The sequence below is a fragment of the Diadema antillarum genome, unplaced genomic scaffold (genome assembly GCF_040938485.1).
Source record: "Diadema antillarum isolate AM-2024a unplaced genomic scaffold, OU_Dant_1.0 seq00001497_RagTag, whole genome shotgun sequence".
In the NCBI taxonomy this organism is placed as follows: domain Eukaryota; kingdom Metazoa; phylum Echinodermata; class Echinoidea; order Diadematoida; family Diadematidae; genus Diadema; species Diadema antillarum.
Genome location: NW_027272234.1, coordinates 76105 through 92415, shown reverse-complemented (window position 1 = coordinate 92415; position 16311 = coordinate 76105). Strand labels below are relative to the sequence as shown.

The 16311-nt window shown below is 39.3% G+C and overlaps 1 protein-coding gene across 1 annotated transcript; it reads right to left on the bottom strand.

Moving 5' to 3' along the window:
- Window positions 1-5528: 5528 nt before the first annotated feature.
- LOC139710067 (lambda-crystallin homolog) lies at window positions 5529-14775 on the bottom strand. The gene is made up of 7 exons (XM_071622012.1): window positions 14709-14775; window positions 11018-11099; window positions 9862-10014; window positions 8446-8607; window positions 7571-7765; window positions 6801-6906; window positions 5529-5749 (listed from the first exon to the last, which is right to left on the bottom strand). Exons 1-7 carry the CDS (start codon window positions 14750-14752, stop codon window positions 5529-5531), a joined length of 963 nt encoding a protein of 320 aa, XP_071478113.1. The 5' UTR covers window positions 14753-14775.
- Window positions 14776-16311: the final 1536 nt, after the last annotated feature.

Genomic DNA, 16311 nt, shown 5'->3' with positions numbered 1-16311 from the left:
TCTGTTGTAAACACAAGTTTCATATTACAATTGGATTTGCCTGTCTTTGCAAAGGTACCTGAATTTGAGGTGGGTATGTTTAGTATTGTACAGAGTGTTGCCTGACATGTGCTGCAGCTGGGGGCTTTCCATCATCTAGTGAAAACATTTTGAGTTATTGTCATTTGAGGGTTGTTCTTATTGAATATGCTCTATTAAAACTGCTTTCAACCTGCAATACCAAAGCAGCTATTTAAGCAGAGCTAGATACCAATCATGATTATTTTGTAGCCACTCGATGAAAGTACAGTGTTGATGTAAATGCTGGTAAAGAATGGGATATCAGACTCCTATTGTTATCATGTTTGGGTGGATAGTGAAACAAGGAAGGATGGCTCTTCTGGAGTCTAAAGATGATAACATTTCATGAAATGACGTGTTATAGACAAATCATTTATCTATCGGAAATCACCAGCACCGTTTCCTTGCAAAGGCCACCATTTGTTTGTTTTCCATCGCCTGCCATTTGGATCATGTAAAAGAAAGTCATCGCTTTTTTGAGGTTGATAGAAAAGATCTGTAGTGCTATGTCAACCTCCCTTAATCCAAGGAGAAAGATTTTTTCATCAGTTTTGGCTCTTTTTAATCTGCCACTTAAGGAATGGCGTGTCACCTACACAATGTAAGCAGTGTCTGACTTATGCCAAATGGTGTATCAAGGGTGGATGTTTAAGGCCTCAGTACAGGATAAAACACAGATCTCACAGCTCTATTTTTTTTTTTTTTTACATGTATGCATACTGTATCTATTGATAGGTCCAGAAATGTTTAGCAGTGCTGCAACATGTGAAAAGAGTATTATGTATACACTGTACATACATACAATGTACGTCTTCATGTAATCACGTGCAAATTACCATATTTCTCTCATTAACACTACCTCCTCAGCTGTCCATAATGTTGGTTACCATCTTCCATCTAGAAGTGATCTTTGAAAGAGCTAGTAAAAATGCCAAAAGTGGTCTGCTTACAGAATGGCAGTGGTGCAGATTGCCAGGAGATATACATACATACTTGATTGATGTACTGGCAGTGCAATTGCAAACATATTGGGCTGTACATATTTCCAGTCAAATACAAAATGTACATCAAAACTGCTAAATGTTGAAGTCACCAGCAAATGTGAGGATATCATCTCTCACTTGTCTTTAGCAAGATATACATCAATAGTGGTACATGTGTCTTCTTATTCTTTCAACTCCATGGGGACAAGTGGAATTCTAATTATGTTATTTTTGTTTTATATTTGTCTTATATTTCTTTTTGTATTTTCTGCAGAGGAGTTTGGCTGCCGTCTGTAAAAAGTACACTGTATGGCAGTTGTCTGGTGCAGTGCACTCCCGATATAACGAACACGGTTAAAATGAAATTCTTGTTTCAATGAAGTAAAAAATCAGGTCGCAAAATTATCCTCTGTATACCTTTATATACACTACTGTTTGGGTATGACAAAATCTTGATATAAAACCGCTGGTCCCTGATCACTTTGTTATAACGGGAGTGCACTGTACAGGGGAACCTTGTTATAATGAGCTGCCTGGGACCATTGAAATGCCCTCCTTATACACTGTATTGGGTATCTTGTTATATTTAGGATAAAAACAAGAATATAAAGGAAATTGGGCAAGCAAACTTACCTCATTATGTCGGGTATATCATTCTATCCAACCTCCTTATAACAAGATTCCACTGTACAATGTACAAAGAAATTTGCCATATCAGAGTTCTCTACTTTGAATAAATGGTATTTAACTTCGGATTCAATGCAATAGTGTTATCTACTTTGTCATGTACAGCAGGTGGCTTAGTAACATGACCAACACAGCCGCGTTGAATGAGCCTGTATCCTGTGTGTATTTATGAGCATAATACATGATGTATGTATATAACGACATGAAAAAAAAAAAGAAAAAAGAAATAAACAGATATATAGAGGTGTATTGATATAACAAGCACTCACAACAAAATAATGAGGCTTCACCTTTCGTTTCATGATTGTCATGTTGTCTGATTGATACATTTATTGCCATTTCCATGTATTTCTTTTTGTTTTATTCTCTCTTACTTTCATCTTTCCATTTCTGTCCCCGCGTTCACATTAGACCCCACGATCTTATCTTTTTCATGACTGACCGTGTACACTGCTATCTCTACTATCCACAAGCTGCAGGGGCAATTGAGCTAGGGGTGAGCTCTGCCACTCAAAACCAGACATCGCGCATGCGCACATTTGGTGTATACAGCTGGATGCTTTCAATTACGCCCCAAGGTCGCTCTCCCCTCCACATCTCGTCCCTGGACGCAACTTGCTTCGTGGGGACGAGGGGACAAGTCCTAGCGAGCGTTCACATTATGGTTTTCGAGGAGAAAGTCCCACAGCACGGGACTTTCCCCGCATCACGGGGACTAATGTGAATGCAGGGTGTAATTACTGCCACTGAGTAGCATGGTACTTATGGAATGTGCTTGTGGAACAGTGAAAGAGAACATATCATTCATTCATTCTTCTATAAGGAGCAGCATAAAAAAAAATCCTGGAGGACTTGTATCTCCTTTGTTTTAAAAAAGTATCAAAAGATTAAATTTCTCAAAACAGACAAAGGCATAATACTGTATTCAACGAAACCATTTACATTTGTTTGACTACAGGTAATGCCCCATTGGAATACCTGATCTATTGAAAAGCTGAATATTAAAAATCGATAATACATAGAAAGGAAATGTAAACATAAAGCCACCTTAGAATTATTAATTGTTAGAAAAGAAGTTTAATTTAGAAAAGAGAACATTGGGAGACAACAGGAGTGTGATCCTTTTCAAATGGCCGAGTCTGAGTACAGAATCATAGGTAAATTGTAACATATGGCAGCTGCGTCATCCTTAGTTACTGGTCGTCCTTAGTTACTGGTCAGTATTCACCATTCTTTTACATTACCAACCCATGCCATGTGACACAATGTGGCAAACACGCTCTTTGTTCAATATTGCCATGACTCAGAGTAGCACAATGATCACTGCTTCCGTGAGTGATGACAACATGCAAACTTTATTCAGACATGGCCTGTTATACTATAAACTGGTACTGGGAAACCTGTCATAACAAACTCGCTTTATTTGAGGTGCTGCTTTTAACGTGGTGAATTCGGCAGTCCCGACTTTCCATTACAGAATTTAGTTTGAGGTACCAGTTATTATGAGGTAAAATTGGCAGTCCAAGTGGGGCTTCCCTGTACAATGAAATCATTTTTTTCCCTCCATACTTGGAAGTACACTACAGTCAAAAACAATAAAAACACCTTGAATTATCTACTGTGTAAGCTCATTCCTGATACGGTTCACTCCCGTTATAGCGAACATGGTTGTAACGAAATTCCGGTCACATCGAAGTAAAAATTCAGGTCGCAAAATTATCCACTTTTTGTTCTTTATTGTTTATTTGTTCGATTATAACGACATTTGGACATGAGGAAAGAAAACTGCCGCTCCTGAGGACTTCGTTAAAATGGGAGTCCACTGTATCAGGGATAAACCGTCATATACACACATATTCCTGTATAAAGAAGTGGATATAATTAAGTCAATACAACCCGCAATAATTCTGAAGTTCTGAACTTCCCAGAAGAACAGTTTCAACAGTTTATCTTTAATGTCATGCAGTCATTAGGCAGATATTGCTTAATTTCTGGTTAGTTGTAAGATCATGGAAAGCTCATCTTTGGCTGAAATCTCTCACACACACACCATTTATTCAAAAGAAGGTGTCTCCCACACCATTTGACATATTTTTCTGGTGCTACACAGTCATGATTGCACACAATAACATTTTCAATGTTTAGCTCAGCTTTATGATTGTGCCACTGCAAGGGAAGCGGTTGATATTATGACAGGATTTCCTCCCACCCCCCCCCCCCCACTAGTTCAAAGAATAACTCAAGCAAACCTTGATGGATAAGAAGCCCTAGAAAGGCAAAACATGCACAGTGCAGCATGGTCCCATTGCATATTAAAGTAGTTTCAATCAATTGCAGATCTTTGTTCTATGCAGTACTGGAGTCATAGTGTAATGAGTTTTAATGCTTGTCCATTTTGCTTGCCGTTATCTTCCTGCATTTTTCTCTGGTTTGTACAGATTAAAATTAATAAATATCTGCTGCAGTAATATCAATGGCCTCCATATTTGCTACATTTATTAATGATCCTACAATTGGCAACAAATTTCAGAGAGTGAGAATTTCTCTCAAAGTGGCAAATTTTTTCTGATTTTGAGGAGATTTAATGAATTACGTCAGTTCCGTCTACTCTTATTCCAATATAGGATATGCATTGAATTACAGAGTTGTCAATTTAATAAGGAAAATTTCTGCCGTATAATTACCCTATGACTTGATAGGTAAAAGGTCACAGAAAGTAAAGTTTGGTAATACAATTGTATGTGTCCATGGCCATATAAGGAATAGCACACAGAAAGTAATAATATAATAATAATAATAATAATAATAGTGAGACTCTTGTAGAGCGCACATTTCTACCTAAAAAAGATACTCAAGGCGCTATAGAACTGAGTACATATTGTGTCACGTTACAACAGTATCACAGAAAATAATAAGACAATAAACCAACAAACAATATATACGTACACATACATTACATACAGGCATACAATATTGTCAATTCAAATTAAAAATATACGTCTTGAGATTCTTTTTGAAACTATCAATGGAAGATGCTTCTCTAAGAGATTTTGGTAGGCCATTCCATAGTTTTGGGCCCATATATGAAAAAGCCCGATCCCCCCAATTATGCTTGATTCGAGGTACCTGTAATTTTAGCGAGTTTGACGAACGCAGATTACGTGGTGGTTGGTGAAGATGAAGAGTATTTTGAAGGTAGACAGGGGCAAATTTGCGCAATGTACGGTACACAAGAAGAAGAATCTTGAAGTTAATACGTTTTTCAACAGGAAGCCAGTGTAGGGACCGAAGTATTGGGGTAGTATGCACAGTTTTCTTCTTGAAAGTAAGTAATCTAGCGGCACAATTCTGAAGACGTTGCAGTTTACTGAGTTCTTTTTGTGGAAGACTGCAAAACAGAGACATGTACATGTACATTAAGTAAACAGTACATCAATTACCCCCAGATTACTGTGCTGGGTAAGAGAAACAAGCCAGTATCTATAATCTGACCGTCTCTATTGATTTGTGGTGCAAGAGTAGAAAGTGAAATGCAAGTCCACATACCAGCATACAATATCACCAACAGTACCCACATACATTGTAGTATGTTCACCTGAATTAGTTTTCTGCATCAAGTGCTTATAGATATGGTGACTGCCACCTAATGATAATGGCCAGATATAGTTGCCGTGATCAATTCCAAATCATGAACACTCATTTAAGTGTCTGACCTGCATAATTAAAGCTTGTAGGCATCTCAATATATTAAAAAAAATATAATTATGATCTCTCGGTGAAATTTGATTTGACACAAGATCATTGTCCTTCCTTTTCCATGTCACGTTTAAGCTTGGCAAGAGCCGCGAGACGCGCATCCCTCCACTTCCGACGTTCCTCCAGTTTATCCAGCGGCATGAGGGCATTCATCTCAGCCACAATCTGCTCTACACCCTTGCCGCTGTAGGTTGGATTTGGCCCAATAGTCGAGAGGACCTCGCGCATGCTTGTAGCATAGCGATCCATGTAGCTTTGCATACCTTTAAATTGGAGAAAGCACATATTTTACAGTTACTCACTAGATGAAGTTACAGATGAAAAATGTGATTTTTGATTTTTTTTTTTTTTGTGCCAAAGTTCAGTAACCTTTGACCTTGAAGAATATGGCCAATAATCTCTTCAGCCCATCTAGTATATCTTCACCAAGTAGCAAGAACTTTCATGCAAAGGTTTCTTTGAGTCGTGATAACAAGATATATGGGTAAGTCAGACAGATGGACAGACAACCCAAAAAGTAATTGACAAAGCTGTAATGAATAACAGCCCTATACACTGTACTCTCATGCTTTGTCTTCATCATTTTGTTTTTTAATCTTAGTAGAAAGTCATAAAAAATACATGTTCTACATATACATGAGTTTGACAAGAGTTGACCTTAACATAAATGCAATGGAAGTTCAAGAGCAGAACATATCACAGAAATTTGTTTCACCAGGAGTGACTGACCAACACTTTTAAACAGCATTCATGCTTATGAATATTCAAATGTATTTTCTATCTCTGCCAAGTCATGCCAGTTTATGAGAGGATATATGTCATACTGCAGGGACAAACAGGATTTTAATCCTTACTGTGGTTTGTTCATCAATTGGCAACAGTGTTTGGAAACTAACTACAATTTGAATGAAGGCAACCTAATCACCCTTATTCCTCTAGTGTGTCACCATGGCCTTTTTGGACTGAGGAACATTGCTACACCCAAGGTGGCTTTCTGACTTTACAACCTGGTCATGTTTGGATGGACCACTGCATGCTGATGAAAAATCTTTGAAATTTAAGCTAAGCACCTAAGCACATAAAGAGTTACAAACACACACAATCTCTATGCCACATACACCTTTAATACCGGTGTTCAGAAAAAGCTCACAGACAGAACAGAAAATAAGAGTACTTACAAGAAGAATGCTGAAATCTTACACACATACAACACACACACACACACACACATACATACAAAAGTGTTCACATGTATAAAAACAAGGAAACAAGTTGTAGTAGGCCTATGCATGACAATCAATTTCCAGCACTTACCGTCTGCATTGAGGTGCATGACTCCCAAGGGGCCAAGGAAGGCGTAGCGGAGACCAAGTCCCTCGCTCATCACCTTATCCACATCTTCAGCTGACAGCACTCCATCCTAGTGCATCATAGAAAAGATTGAAGCCAACTATGAATCTTACGGCAAAAATTCTAACAGGTCTTACTTACACACTTATGAGACATGCTTGTACAGGGCACTCCCATTGTTTACAAACACGGTTATAACGAAATTCCGGTTAAAACGAAGTCAAAATTCAGGCCGCAACATTATTCACTCTATGTATTTTCATTATTTATTTGTTCGGTTATAACGAAATTTTGACATAACGAAAGAAAACTGCCGGTCCCAAGGACTTCATTATAACGGGAGTCCACTGCACTTTTACTGCAAAGAGATTCCAAAGAATTCCCCAACAGATACATAAGACTGCATTTGAAAAGTATTTGCACTTGTAAAATTTGGTTTATGATTGCTTTTGTTTACAATTTTTGTTTTAGTGAGTTAAGTGTTTTGTAGTTATCAATGTATTAATACTTTCAGCATGTTGTCTTTACACATTTCTGAAATCACTAATGCCATGAATATACATTGTACCTAGATAGACTGCCAGAGACTATGAATAGCTTGCTGCATGGGGTTATGAAGCATTTACAAGATCTTTAGATTGTTAGAAATCCAGAACAACATCCACTCTGTCCCTGTGGTTGTATCATCACACACTTGAGATGGCATTTGACTGACTGGGACAGAGATTCCCTACCTCGACCAGTCTCCATGTCTCAGCGATGAGGCAATACTGGATTCGGTTGATGGCGAAACCAGGGACCTCCTTCTTCAGGGTCACTGGTGCCTGTCCCAGACTGCTCAGGATGGCCCTGGTCCGGTCAACGATTGACTGGTCAGTCCAAGGGGCAGGGATAACCTCCACCAGAGGTGCATAGTAGGGAGGGTTGATCTGAAAAGAAAAGACAATGTGGAGCATGCGTCTTTAGATATTACACCATCATTTTCAAGTTTTTTGACTCTCCTCACTCTGTGCTTTTCATTTTTTTTTTTTTTTTTTTTTTGCATTTACTGCAAGAAAATTTGCCATATCTCTTTTAGTGGGCAGGGAGAATAATATCTCTTTCAACGTTTATCAGTATAAACAAGTGGAAGAAATGCATATATTTCAGTAAAGAATGGCACTTTGTGAAATCTATAACTTCATATCAATGTCCTACTGTGACATCACAAACTGGTGTAATTTTCTTATCCAACAATGACAGCGCTGAAACTTTAAAAATTCACAACCTCTGAACACACTGTCTGATTTTCCTCAAATTGCACTCTCATCTTTTTTACTCACACTTCCGCTTTCATTCAATCCACATGGGTATTTCGATTAAATTTTCCTTTAAATTGTGAGTTGGAGAGAAAAAATTATATCTCTAGAAATGGTTTCTACAACGCTGGTAGAAATCAAATCATGAGGTTTTTTCTTTCTTTCTTTCTTTCTTTCTTGGGGTGGGGGGAATAACGAAGACTACAAATTACGATGATGTAATTGCTCATCACACAATGGATGAAAAGCAATAACAGCAGCTTACTGGAGCATTATTGTGCAATTAACGGAAAAGAGCAAGAGCCACTCACAGGATGGGAGACGATGCACTGATTGCGGCGCTTCAAACCCTCAGTGAACTTGGACGGCAAGATACAGGAGGTAGAGCTACTGAGGATGGTGTTGTCTCCAACACACTCCTCCATCTGACTGAACACCTTCTTCTTGACCTCGATGTCTTCGAAAACACATTCCTGGTGGAATAAGACACAAAGCCACTTTGCTTACAGAAAATGTTTGTTTCAGACTACTTTCTTACCATTCATTACCTGGTGGTACGCAACATAAGTGGTATATTTGAGCATTACAAAAGTAATTTCTTCCTTTTGATTATGTGGGCATTCTGGCAAGGACTATTAAAGGCACTCAATCGTGGCGAGTGGTTTGTGCGGCACGGAGACGAACGCAACACGCTGCCTCCCCCATTCTGTATCAAATGTAGTGACCCCAAATGAGAATAGCGCTGGCTCAATGAGTCAGCGAACAACACGCTGACCTACAAAAGCTCCATGCTACAAATCTCCTAACCCAAAATGGCTGTCCGAGCAAGCCACGAGAGCTTCCGAATGGACGCACACTCTCAGTGCGCATGCGCATGAAGAGAGGCCAAAAGAGCCAAGCGTCTTCTGGCCTCTCTCCTCCAATCACCACAGCTCGTGGTGACAATGTTTGTGTATGATGCGTACACACACATGCACACACACACACGTGTCTCAGTGGCAGCATTGTCCCACACGTTTATGGATATAGCACCGAGTCTGGTATTGCGCAATTGCATGCACAAACTTTGGTCGTTCGGAGTTTACGTACCATAAGGGATGGCGATCGGCTGCCTTTAAACAAACTTGAAATAGGCAAGTGATGATTTTCATTACATGCACTCATCAATGAATTTCAACAGTCCAAGACAAGCAAGTAAGTGAGTTTATAGTAACTTGAATTTGGGGAGATTGTAAGCCTGGCAGGTTCTGACAAGTTGATTACTTTTGCCCATAAATGTGAGCCAAAGAAGAAAGGTGATTATAGAGTATTACAGTCCACTCTCTATATATTCATCCATTAATCTATGTTTATATGTGCATTACTAGAAAACAGTAAACACTCCTGAAAGAAGTGTAAGTACTTATGACGATATGCAGCACACAATTAGTACCCAATAGGATGAACGATTGGTAGGCAAAAATAATATATGGCACTAGTCATTCATCAATAAAATGTTTTAACACTATCAATAACAATTATCTCTAAACTCGAGTCCTTGAATCTCGAGGATGGACCCCTGCTACATATTGTTTTCAGGCTTTGCATGTTATGCATCTTCTCCAACATATTCTAACTCCTTTGTAGTACATATCAACCTAAAAGATGGATGACACACATGCACAATCCACAATTACATAATCTTCCAGATTTATGGGCCCTAGCCTGTAATGTCCTTACTGAATTACCTGGACAAAGGTGGCTCCAGCCAGGGCCTCTGGCATACTGCTACTCCCCTTGATGAGGGCAAACTGTTCCTCTGGCGACAGACTTCCCCGCAGCATGCCCGACTTGGATAAGTCCTCCAGCCGACCCCTGATGACGGTCAGGGCATCCTCCACCTGGAATAGCAAAGACAGTGATACAGTGATACTCCAACATTACCTGGGTGTTTTCTAGATGCATGCCTTTGAAGGGTGGAGTGACTTTCACAAATAATACCCAGCCACATGAGTGAGGAAATACATTCAAAATATCGTCTGCCCTGACTCAGCACATATGTGTAGTTGGGAAAAGGAAGAACAAAGAAATAAAAATCTTTTCAAGATGTTTGAAGGAATTAAGAATTTACATTCTCGGTGAGATTAAACTTTTCCAGTCCTTTTTAATTTGTTTTGATATTCTGAGTTGTTGTTGTTGTTGTTGTTGTTGTTGTTGTTGTTGTTGTTGTTGTTGTTGTTGTTGTTGTTGTTGTTGTTGTTGTTGTTGTTGTTGTTGTTGTTGTTGTTGTTGTTGTTGTTGTTAGAGCTTGAATGAATGCTATTAATGAATTCAAATAAACAATCTCAGAAAAAAATACATTTCTCATGGCTTATGTATTTGCTTCTGTTTTGTTTGGGGGGAGCAATAGCTTGAATAAGGCATTTCAACTGTAACATTCAATAGGTAACAATTTCAGCTATCCCACACAGCTGTTTGTCCTACACATCCTGCACCTACATTCCTTGTGTCTATACAATAATATCAGAGGCAACCATCATGATCAAGCCATAATTTTAAATGGTAGTCTCTTACAGTTTCTAGCAGAAAACCAGTATTTCCCTTTGTGAACGAATTATATCAAACATGTTCACAAAATTACACTGCTTAGAAATTGGCAATGTGAGCAAGATTAAAATTGCATACTTTAGTGTGCATGTTTATATTACGGAGTGTTCAAAAAATGCACAAATTACACTCAAATGATACTTCACATAGTGGATACAAACTCTGAATCATAGCATTATGTATGTGTAAATGTTGTTCTCAGAATCAGAATGCATAAAATCATCTTAAAAATCCAAGTCTTTATCAAATAATCAAATTACAATGTAAGTTACCATATATTGCAAGGAAAAATCTTACCTGAGATGGCTTGATATCATAGATAGTGACCTGATATCCTCCACTTGCAAATATCATGGCCCAGCTTCTTCCAATCAAGCCACTAATGAATAAAGTTACAAACACACAAACAGGGAAAATTACATGAAGACATCAAGGATTATGGATGTTATTCCAACATCGATGACCTTCAGATATTGATCACATTCCCATTTCTTCTTCTTCTTTTTTCTTCTTAGAGAATAATGGGTTCTCATTTGATTTAAAAGGTAGGGATGGAGCACAACTTACAAGCACCATTGGAAAGCTAGTTAACTTGTGCTTTAAAATGCTAACCTCATTCTGTACTGGTTGCAGCAATTACTCTCTGCTACCCCCTTGACTTTCACCAAAAATGATGTGCTTAATCTGAGATGAAAAGTAAAACTTATCAGACAGGACTCTAATTGTCTCAATGTCTTTCAAGTTGTCCCGCATTCATTGCACAGCCTGGGTGTTAACTGCGACCAGCCCAAACGCTAATCATTGGGCTCCCACAGTATAATTGTGTACAAGGAGCACCCCTGGTTACCTAGGTGTGTGATATACAGCATTCACCAAAGGGGGCAGTTGGAGTTAACACTGGGGAGCCGGATATGGGAGCTGGAAAACACAAGTGACAGTCTTGTAGTAGCTCTTGCATCAATTTTCCCCAGTATCTATCTTGCTGGGTGGGCTTTGGGTTACAGTGAAGTGCCCTAGTTGGCGTGGGCGTGGCCCTAATTTGTTTGTCTTTCTGTCATCTATTCATGCTTTCATTCCCTTGTCTGTAACAACAGAGCAAGCTGCAACTACCCACACCATGTTGATCAGCTGTGGTCATAAAATAGATGCATGAACATATGCACTCTAAGTCTCACACCTGTTTACAAATTCCCACGGACATGTGGTGGAAATGATATTGGATAAAATGATCTTATAAAAATCATTTTAAAGGACAAGTCTACCTTCGATAGACATTAACTGCGAAGCCCCAACGTGCAGCGTTAGGGCTGTGCCGTTTTCGCATTCAGATCGAGGAGTTGTACATAACGGTGCCGTTTCGGCGCTATATTTCCTTAATTTTTCAACAAAAACTACAGTAGGAATACTTACATGGGTCGATTAAACCTAAATGATTAATTTCGGCGACTGTTTGATGCATTTCATCGCTTATGATGCAGAAAATGTTGTCTTATAATGCGAATATCTTCAGCTCACCGATGCTCACTGAAACTCACAATCACTCGCACAGGCGCACAGCATGCATGCAGTGCAGTGCATTGACAGCATGCGTAATGCGTACTAATGGATATAGCAGCAAGTCTCTCCACTGTTGCACTAGGGCAGGCCGCTTATCACTCCTAAAAAATGTAGAAAATTTTGCAGTTTCAGATAAATGGGTGAGAAAAACCAAGTTGAAAAGGTAATGTATATTTCATTTTTTATTGTCACTGTGTTTATGATAGAAATTTAGCCGTGCTTTATTTGTGAAGTCGCCGTGAATGTGGCAATGGAATTATTCGTGATTTTTGCTCCCACTCAACTGTGAGGTAGCCGCCAGGACCGTGCCTTGCGGCGCGGTCTCTGGGGCTACATAGACATGTGCTGAAATGTATTATAGCCTGACCAGACGATGTGCGATTGCATTTTCACAGCGACGAGATCTAGACGTCTGTGTATCGGTGCAGTTAAAATGAGAGGTCTTGTTTTGTTTTTTTCAACAAACTTCATTCACATGTACTCAAAGGAAGACAAGATTTTCACCTCTCAAAAAGACAACTCTCAAAAAAGATACACATTTTGAATTTAGAATCGTTGACACACAGGCTGGCAAATGCTACATATCAGTTATCACTGGGTTTAAATTAGCCCCGGAGACCCGCCGCTCTGCGGCGGGGTCCTGGCGGCTACCCCGCAGTTTCGTTCAAGTGAGAATCACGATCAACTCCCTATTGCCACATATACGGCAACTTCACAAATAAACCATGGCTAAATGTCCATCATAAACACAGTGACAATATGAAATGAAATATACACTACCCCATTGCCTGGTCCTTCTCACCAATTTATCTGGAAACTGCATAATTTTCCATATTTTTTAGGAGTAGGCGGTCTGCCCTAGTGGAGAGCTTTGCTGCTATTTTGAACGTGTATATCCATCAGTACGCATCTACGCATGCGTAAACAATGACGTCAACGTTACGGACGCAAAAGGATATGAATAATGCATCATCACACGGTGAATATGCATCATGTAGCGAGTAATACAGCTGTCAATGCACTGCACTGAATGCATTGTGTGCGCATGTGCAAGTGATTGTGAGTTTTAGTGAGCATCGGTGAGCTGAAGATATTTGCCTTATCAGTTTGGGAAACCCACTCACAAGGGGGGCCCCTCCTTATAAGTAACCCGTCCCCCTTATAAGTAACCCCGTCCCCCTTATAAGTAACCCCCGGGGCACCCCTTATAAGGAGTCTCCACGCTTTTTTGCAATGCAACGCGAAAATGAAAGGACTGCGGCAATTCGCTTGATTATGTCCATAAAGCTTCACAAGTTTCCTAGTTACTCACGAAATTTGAGCAAAATCGGTTTGAGGCATCATATCTAAAATCATGGATTTAAATGCGATGTCAAACGACCCATGCGAATGCTGAAATGCGAGCGATTACTGGCGTGAGTGTCGCCAGGCGCGGCGGCGCGGTAATGTTTGAGTGCAGACGTGGCGACTGAGTACGGAGACTTTCGTACTCAGTCGCCACGTCTGCACTCAAGCATTGCCGCGCCGCCGCGCCTGGCGACACTCACGCCAGTAATCGCTCGCATTTCAGCATTCGCATGGGTCGTTTGACATCGCATTTAAATCCATGATTTTAGATATGATGCCTCAAACCGATTTTGCTCAAATTTCGTGAGTAACTAGGAAACTTGTGAAGCTTTATGGACATAATCAAGCGAATTGCCGCAGTCCTTTCATTTTCGCGTTGCATTGCAAAAAAGCGTGGAGACTCCTTATAAGGGGTGCCCCGGGGGTTACTTATAAGGGGGACGGGGTTACTTATAAGGGGGACGGGTTACTTATAAGGAGGGGCCCCCCTTGTGAGTGGGTTTCCCGAACTGTTATAAGACAGCATTTTCTGCATCATAAGCAATGAAATGCATCAAACAGTCGCCGATGTGAATCATTTAGGTTTAGTCGACCCATGTAAGTATTCCCAGTAGTTTTTGTTGAAAAATTAAGGAAATACAGCGCCGGAACGGCACCCGTTTGGTACAACATTAAAATATCGATGCCAAAACGGCGCAGCCCCAACACTGTACGTTGTACGTTGGGGCTGCTGGTCGCAGTTAGGTTTAAATCTATGACAATCGCCAATTAATGTCAAATGACGTAGACGCAATACAATGCATCATGAACACAAAACCACACAAAGGGCTGAAGATGACACCTGAACAGCTAGCGGCAGCTAACAAAAATTTTTAACTGCGTAATATAGACCTAGAACTATAGAAGTAGGAACAGCGACTCTGACGTGTTATGTTCTCAAACCCGATTGTGAACGGATGGGACTAAGATTAAGAATACCAATCGTGTCCGTTTCTATCGACTGTCACCTGCGGTTCAAAACACATGATCATCATCACTACAACAGAAAAAAGGGCAAAATACACTGACATTACAAATTGTGTACCTTCCTATTATTCCAACTTTCTTGTCCTCGCTACTGGATGCCATTTTTGTTGATGTTTTCTAATCAAATGAACACTGCCCACGAATCGCCGCTGCGCTGCTATGATGCGTGATATACCAGTACGGAGCGCTCGTTGAAACTGGCGACCACAACGCCAGCGACCAATTATGGTATCCTCAAAACGCCCCGACGAAAAGAGACGTTTCGCAAAATTAGTAATATCAATACCTGCACTGTCCATTTCTTTTTATGTAACTGACAAGAACTAAGAAAAACATTCCTTTATATCCGAAAATTAAAGACACTTCTTTTTTTCTATTGTAAAAGGTCAAATTGCTGACATTAATTTGAAGGCACAATCCGGTATTGCGTGCAATTACAGTAAAACATTAAATGAACTAACAAATATGATGATCAATAACAGCTGTACTTTCCATTTCTTTTCATGCCAATATGAACTTAGACTAAAATTTCTTTATATCCGAAATAAATAAATGAATAAAGATGTCAAATGGCACCAACTAGTTTAAAAGGCGCAATCCGGTATTTTGCGCTGTGACAAAACCGGTACACAAATCAATATCCCACTTCCAATTTCCTCTCATGAAAAGAATATGAACTAATGATAAAATTCCTTTCCATTGTAAAGACTAGAGAAATCTTTTCAACATAAAAGATTAAGTTGCATATATAAGTCTTAAAGTCTTAAAGTTTTAGTAGGAATAAACCCTTGGAAGAAAGTTCTTTATATTAACCGTTTACATATTTAAAAAGAACAGATATTGGCCTTTCCTGTATTATGATCTGGAATGCTGGAGAAAAACATTCGGATCTTACTGTTAAAGGTAGAATCAAGGGTTCTACAGAGCGAAAATACTGTTAATCGTTTACATATTTGAAAAGAAGAGATATTGGCCTTTCCTGTGATGTGGCATGCTGGAGCAAAACTTCTGGATCTTACTGTTAAAAGTAGAATCCAGTGTTGTACAGAGCGGAAATACTGTGTAAGAAATAAATGAAAGATATTCTTTGAGGAGGAATAAACATTTGGACGACATTTCTTTTTATAAACCATTTAGATATTTTTAAAGTAGAGATATTGGCCTTTCCAGTGATATATGTGGCATGCTGGAGCAAAACTTCTGAATCTTACTGTTCAAGGGAGAATCCGCGGTGAACATTCTATAATGTATACTCATAACACAGTGTATAACATAATAGGCATTTGTCATTGTGCGTAAAGGGTGCGACACTAGACATTAACAGAAAAAGTTTGAGTAGGAATAAACCCTTGGACGACATTTCTTTTTGTTAACCGTTTACGTATTTGAAAAGAAGAGATATTGGCCTTTCCTGTGATATATGTGGCATGCTGGAGCAAAACGTCTGGATCTTACTGTTAAAGGTAGAATCCAGTGTTGTACAGAGCGGAAATACTGTGTAAAAAATAAATGCAAGATATTCTTTGAGGAGGAATAAACATTTGGACGACATTTTTTTGTATCAACCATTTAGATATTTGAAAAGTAGAGATATTGGCCTTTCCAGTGATATATGTGGCATGCTGGAGCAAAACGTCTGAATCTTACTGTTTAAGGGAGAA